The following is a 7,480-nucleotide window of genomic DNA, read 5'->3' as shown; positions in this document are numbered from 1 at the left end:
ACAATAGAAAATTCTCAGGTGTGTGTGTGCGTGCGTGTGTGAGAAACACGCAAGGTCACGCGCGTACGTCGTTATTATTATTATTATTATTATTATTGCCGAACATCGCGCCGCGGTAAACGTGAAATGATAAAAACGGTACCGTCCGAAAAAGCAAAAGAGAATATAAAAATGCCATAAGAGGGAGGAAGGTGCGTGTGTGCGTGCGTGCGTGCGTGCGTGTACGCAACCGAAGGAAACGTCGCGAACGCGTTCGTTTTAAACTGAAAATGGATTCCGCGCGTTCGTAACTTTTTGATTCGACCCTCACACAGTCAACAAAAGATGACGAACGAATTGTCAATGTCGTGAAGTAAATAATTTGGGTTCTTGTCACGCACTCACGCACACGCACACGCATGTATGTGTACGTATGCGTACGTGTGCGTACACGTACGAATATGCATTTGTTAAAATGTTAGTCGTAACCCCGATGGATGGAAATCCGTTCTATCTTCTCCATCAGAGTAAAACGCGCTCCTTTCGTTGTGTCCCCCCCCCCTGCCCAATCATGCCGCCATTTTTTTTTTTTTTTTTCTATAGTTGCAATCGTTTCTTTACTCCCGAATCAATTAAAAAAAAAAAAAAAAAAAAAAAAAAAAATTTTCCTCGATTTCGACCTTCTAGAATAATTAATTCTATGGTATGGAAAAAAATATTTTGTGCGAACGAATAAATGAATGAATGAATGAATGAATGAATTAACTAAACGAAAGAAAATCAATTTTGAAAATTTATTATTATTATTATTATTATTATTATTACTGTTAAAGTAAACATTTGGAGTTTGCCAAAAAGGAAACAAAAATGGAGGGAATGCGTTTGTGCGTGCGTGCGTGTGCGTGTGTGTGTGTGTGCGTGCATCACGGAAACGTCTTTTTTTTTTTTTTTCATCTTCTTTTTCTTCTCTTGCCCATCATTAATGAATCGACGCGAACGTGGGAGGAGTTTGGAATCGATTTTTTTTTTTTTTGATCGATTGATAAAAAATTAATTGAAACGTGTCGGAGACGTGGAAAAAGAAAATCAATCAATAAAAAAAAAAAAAAAAACAAAAAATATTTTGAATTAAAATTGCGGAAATGAAATGAAAAAAGGGTAAAGGTACTTTTTTTTTTCGAAGTGGAAGAAGAAACGATTTTAAAAAAAAAAAAATTTACCTGAGAAAAAAAAAATTTTTTTTTTTTTTTTAAGTGGTAGTAAATGACTGAATGACGGGACTGATTGAATGACTGGGTGGCTCGTATGGCATGGCGTGGCATGCCATGCCATGCCATGCATGTGCACTCGAAAGGCCTGTCAAGGTCGTCAAGGTCGCCCATTATTGAAAGTTCATCATTTTAATTTTTGTGGGAATGGAAGGAAAAGAAAAAAAATTTTTTTTTTTTTTTTTATTTCATTGATTTTTATTGTTTACGAACGTTGTTGTTGTTGTTGTTGTTTCGACGTGTCGACCCGACAAACAAACTCGTTTCGATATATTTTTTTTTCGAAATTTTCGATATGTTTCCCCGTAACCCCATTATAAACCGAATTGATAAGTGCAAGGTGTACGTGCGTGTGTGAGTGCGTGCGTGCACGTGCGAATGAAATCCATCATGTCGTCGATTGATTGAAACTTTTGGAATCGATTACAAAAAAAAAAAAATTTTTGTCTCGAAGAAAATGTCAAACGTACCCGATTGGTTTGAATTTCGACCAACGCAAGTTTTTTAAATGGAACCATACGAGAAAAAGAGAGAGAGAGAAAAAATACTCGTAACCCGCACACTCACTTTGTACTCGTACTCTTTTAACACGTCGAAAAACGCTCACGCACGCACACACGCACACGCACGCACAAATGCACGAGGCTCGAAAGAAAGAAGAACACTCCTTTAAGTAAATACCAAAGTATTCTTCTTCTATCATCTTCAGGTTTCAAGTCAATTCAAATCGTTTTTTTTTTTCTTTTTAATTTATTAATATTATTATTATTATTATTATTATTATTAATCATTATCATTATTATTTTCATTTTTTCCCGTTTTCCCGTACGCGCGTCCATTTCCGAGTTTGGTGAAAATAAGAAAACAAATTTTGGGTGATAAATAACGAAGAAAATTTTTATCGAGTGGGTCTTAAAGAGACAGAGAGAGAGAGAGAGAGAGAGAGAGACGCGTGGGGCATGTGGTGTTTGTGTGTGTGTGTGTGGCACTCCTGCATCTTCGGCCTACGTTCAGGTTTTCGGTGATTCCGCTGTCCTACATATAAATAATAAAATACACCTTACCCAAGAAGCGCACCCACTTGGTATTTCACCTCGCGCACACACACACACACACGCGCGCGCGCGCGTTTCGTATCGATAACTTTTGCCGCGGTTCTCGGACGCCATTTTGAAAAAAAAAAAACGGTCTCGCGGTGCTATTCGATTTCGGAATGAAAACAAATAAAAAAGGAAAAAAAAAAAAAAAATTTCCAATCGTCATAAAGGGTAAATTTTTTTTTTTTTTTTTTTTTTTTTTCAAAATGGTTAAATGAATGAAAAGAAAAATTATTATTATTATCATCATCATTATTATCAATATTATTGTTATTAAATGGCCTGGAGTTTTATTATCATTTTTTTTTTTTTTTTTTTTTTTTTTGTTGTTGTAACTTTGAAACGTCCGAAAGATGAAATGAAATTTTAAATTTTTTTTGTTTTTTTACGATCTCGTTTTCTTTATCGTCGTCGTCGTCGTCGTCGTCGTCGATCATTATTATTATTATTATTGTTTTTGTTTTCAGTTCATAAACGTTGGAATCGTAACGAGCGTTGAAGTTAATCACAAACCCATAGAATCCGCCAGAAAAGGAATGGAAGTATGCATAAAAATAGAAAACATGTCTGGGGAAACGCCGAAGTTGTACGGGAGACATTTTGATCATACAGATTTGCTCATGAGCAAGGTGAGTTGAAAATCATGTCGATACCAACTTTTCGAAAAACCCTCAAATTCATTGCCAAATTTGTGCCAGAATAGAAAGCGACGTTGCCGTCGTTTCCATCATTGGAATGGCGACGAAAATCCCCCCTTCCCCCCCCCTTTTGCTCCGCTTACCCTTTTTCTTTTTGCGTTTTTTTTTTTTTTTAAAAAGGAATCCGAGTTCCGGATGTGATTATTTTGGTATTTCCGGTCGGTATTTCCGGTGGGGGAAAAAGGTTTCAACATTTCTTTATCGAGTTGTGCGATTTGTGTATTTCGGTCTCGTAATCATTCATCAATTTCTTAATTCGTCCGAATTTTCCTTACGTGCTCCCTTCGATAATTCTTTCTTTTTCCCTGCTGCGGAAGTAATAATGTAAAATGAACGGGAAAATGCTGAAAGGAAGAAAGAGAAAGTTTTCATTCACTTCTGCTTTTCCATTCACCAAACGGGTAGGGGGAGGCGAGAAGGGGAGGGGTTTTTTTTTCATTCTATCAAAAAACGAGGTCATAAAACACATTCAATAAAATTATTTTAATGGAAAGAGAAGAGAAAAAAATGACGAACGGGAAACGAGATCTTGGGGGACGCGGGGGAAAATGAGGGGGAGGAAGAATTTTACAAAACTGGGTCGAATCCCGGGTATTTATTGAGAAAATTTGCTACTCGACGTTCGGGAGTCGACGTGGAAATAGACGTTCGCGAGTCGTAAGTTAAACGTTGGAATCCGAGTTCAATTCCAGTCATTGTCATCCCCACCAACTAAGGGTTGAATCCCTCCACCGTCGTCTAAATGGTGAATGACCCTGACACGTGCAAGGAGGGTGCAAAGCAGTACTGACGTCATTCCGTTTTCAAACCGACACGTGTATGACCAAATTTTTCGCTTTTCCCTTCTCTCTCTCTCTCTTTCTCTTCCTCTTTTTCTTTCCCATTCAGTTTTTCATGTTTTTTTTTTTTTTTTGCTTTTTTTCGATTTGTTTATTAAATTTTTTTTTCAAAATGATGGGAAAACAGGGATTTTCCCGGGGGATACTTAAACGATCCTTTTGGAAAAATTTAGGTCATCGTCACCATCGTCGTCATCACTCGTAATTAGTAATCGTCAATTTTGAAATTTTAATTTTTCAGAAGGAAAAAAAAAGCGGGATAGTCACGAAAATCCCGAAATATTTTCGATTTTATCCCGGATTATTTTAAATTAATCAGAGGTCACGTGGTAAACGTGGGGGGTTTTTTTTCGTCTTAAAAAAAATGTTTTTGCGCCATTGAATTTTTCTACCTGAATCTCATATCTCTTTCAACGCGAATCCTTTCATTGAGAATAGTGTTGTAATTAATGGGTAGGGAGAACGAATGGGAAGAAGGGAATGGGGGGAGTGGGGGGGGGCATTTTAGTAGGATGAAAGAAAAAAAAACGGTTGACGGACTTCCGGTTGAATTTGCAAATCCCCCCGTTACGAGACTTCTTTGTCGATTTTTATTTTTTATTTTTTTTTCTTTTCTTTGAAAAATTTCTATTCGGAAAATTTGAATGAATGAATTTTCCATTTATTATTATCAACACGCGACGAGGATATTGTTATCTCTCTCCCTCTCTCTCTCACTCTCTTCTAAAGGGAAAAGGCTAATAATAATAATAATAATAATAATAACATGAGGGAATTTTTCATCAAGTTTTTCTTTTTTTTTTATGTGCGTGTGTAGTATATACATTCATTGAGAAAAATATTCGACAATTTTCTTTTCATCCCTCTGTCGCACTTTTGAAGAGTTTATTTTTTTCCAAATAGAAAAAAGATTTTCCGATTGAGGGATGATAAGATAAACAAAAAGGGAGAAAATGGAAAATTGAAAAGAAAAATTTCGAGGCACATTTTTTACATTTCATCCGATGTTGGTTCATACATGACGATGAACCAAAAGAGGGGTTGTTCTTTTCTAGCACCGGAAAATTTCGATCGATTTTCCAAAGAGGAGAATTTCTAGAATTTTCATTGGTTTTTTTCACATTCGGAGGAGAGGAAAAAGTTACGTGTTACCCCTTTTCACTTATGAAAGAAAACCTTTCTTTTTTTTCTCTTCTTTCATAAAAACGCTATCGGTTTGGCTTTTCCATTGAGAAAACTCGCGTCAACAGGATGAGATCGTTTACGAGTTTTCGCGTGAAAATTTAAACCTGGAAAGAAGTGGGGAAAAAAAATCTTTATCATTATCATTATTATATAGGTTTTTTTTTTTTTCTCGAAATTTTAATATCGATGCGAGATATCGAATCGATTCGCTGTTAGTTTGTTCGAGATCGATTAAAAAAAAAAAGGAAAAAAATTTTCCGGATGAATTGCGTTGAAATCTTCTCACCTTTCGCGTGATTTGTCGTCCGAAAAAAAAAAAAAAAAATAATAATAATAATAATAATAATCGTAAAGTAATTTTCATTCATAAAAAAGGTTTTGTAGTCGTGGCGGTAGCGTTGGTGGTGGTGGTGGTGGAAGTGGCGGTAGAGTTGGTGATTTCCTGTGCTTTTTTTTGTTATAACCACTTTTCGGTTCTTCGAGCAATCAATTCAAGTGTAAAAAAAAACACGAACGCCGCGTAAGTATTCAAACCGACCGAAACCGTTTTTTCAATTTTTACCCGCACGACCGCACCCCTTCCCCCCGCGTAAAAATGTCGTCATCAACATCGTCTAACATTTTCGTTGTTTTTCTTTTTATTTTCAGATATCGAGGCAATCCATCGACGCCTGTAAGGATTATTTTAGGGACGATCTTACGAAACAAGATTGGCAATTAATGGTCGAATTAAAAAAATTATTTCAAATTTTATAGCAAAGCAATCAGGTACGAACCGGACGTAATAGATAATTTATTTTTTTTTGAATGCGATTATTATTATTATTATTATTATTATTATTATAATAACGATGATGATGGTGGGGGTGATGGCAATGGTGACGACGGTGACGGTGGTGTCGGTGGTGGCGTCGACGATAATGATAATAACAATCGTCGAAAACATTTATATTTATAATTATTACTATCATTGTTGTTATTCGTCGTCACCGACGTCATCACTGACGTCACCGTCGTCGTCACCGTCGTCGTCACCGTCGTCGTTACTGTCGTCGTCTTCACCATCACCACGACGATTGCGAGTGATAAAAAGAATGAATTAAAAAAAAATATATATATAAAAAAAAAAAAAAAAAAAAATGCGAGCGTTTGTGCGTATGTATGTGCGTGCGCAAAAAAAAAAAAAAAAAGGAAAAAAAAGAAAAATTGAAATGATTTTTTTTTTTTTGAGGGGGTCTCACGTGCGCGTGCGCGTACATATATGCGCATCGTTCGCGTGAAAAAATTATTATTATTATTATTTATTTTTTATTTATTTATTTATTTATACTTTCTTTCTTTCTTTCTTTCTTTCTTTCCTGATCGATATTTTTACTTACTTATTTAAATTCCTTCAAATTATTATTATTATTATTATTATTATTATTATTATTATTATTATTATTATTATTATTATTATTATTATTATTATCATCACAAAAATAATGAAAACGGATTTTCTTCCTTTTGTTTACAATGACCGATGGTGATCACGTGAATTTTATTAAAATTTCCTTTTAGGTTATCAATCCGAAAGAGAGAAAAAGAGAAAAAGAAAAATAGAAAGAGATAGAGAGAGAGAGAGAATTTTCTTAACTTTTTGTTAACAATTTCCGGTTATTCGAGATGTGTTACAGGTTAGTGCGCTAATAATCCCTTATTTAATAATAATAATAATATTTTGCATGAGGGTAAACGAAACGAAATGATAATAATGATAAGAACGTTCGATGGTAGCAATAGTAGTAGTAGTGGTAATGATAATGATGATGATAATGATGATGAAAAATCATTCATTCGAAGATGGTCGTCGTCGTCGTCGTCGTCGTTTAATTTTTAAAAACGTTTCCTCCCATTCAATATTTTTTTTTTTTTTTTTTTTTACGTCCCACAATGTCGAATCGAACGACGTCAAATAAGGAGGGGGGGAGGGAGGGATCCTCTATTTGTGGTCATCGGATTAAGAAGATGACCTACGATAAAATGTGGAATGAATGATTGAATGAATGAAGGGATTGAATGTGCGTGAGTTTGAGAGCGTGAATGAATTAATCAAAGAGTGCGTGTGCGTGTGCATGTGTGTGCGTATAAATTCTTTTCCGAATACTCGTTTCTCTTTTTCTCTTTCCTTTCTTTTAAATCACCTTACATCCCACCTTCATCCTTTTTTTTACGTACGTATTTTATTTACTACTACCGTCGCCGCCATTCATTCCACATGCATACCACCTCTTCCTCTTCTTCCTCACATCCACGTTGTCGTTGTCGTCCTCCTCCTCCTCCTCCTTTTCCTCTTCCTTCGTCCTCCTCCTTCTTTTTTTTCTCTTTCATTTCTTTGACCTCTTCTCACGCATTATCACATCTTTTTTCTCTCT

The 7,480-nt window shown here is 35.5% G+C and overlaps 1 protein-coding gene across 1 annotated transcript in view; it reads left to right on the top strand.

The window, feature by feature from the left end:
- Positions 1 to 5,822, top strand: part of Phum_PHUM506500 (eukaryotic translation initiation factor 5B, putative) — a gene marked incomplete at both ends in the record, with an annotated part of 15,970 nt that extends 10,148 nt beyond the window's left edge. The window contains 2 exons of the mRNA XM_002430929.1: positions 2,812 to 2,973; positions 5,715 to 5,822. Coding sequence (XP_002430974.1) covers positions 2,812 to 2,973; positions 5,715 to 5,822 — 270 coding nt within the window. The remainder of the gene's footprint in view (positions 1 to 2,811; positions 2,974 to 5,714) is intronic.
- Between the last annotated feature and the right edge of the window lie 1,658 nt (positions 5,823 to 7,480).

The sequence above is a fragment of the Pediculus humanus genome, genomic scaffold, assembly GCF_000006295.1.
Source record: "Pediculus humanus corporis 1103172108278 genomic scaffold, whole genome shotgun sequence".
NCBI lineage: Eukaryota > Metazoa > Arthropoda > Insecta > Psocodea > Pediculidae > Pediculus > Pediculus humanus.
This window is presented reverse-complemented; position numbering and strand designations above follow the sequence as displayed.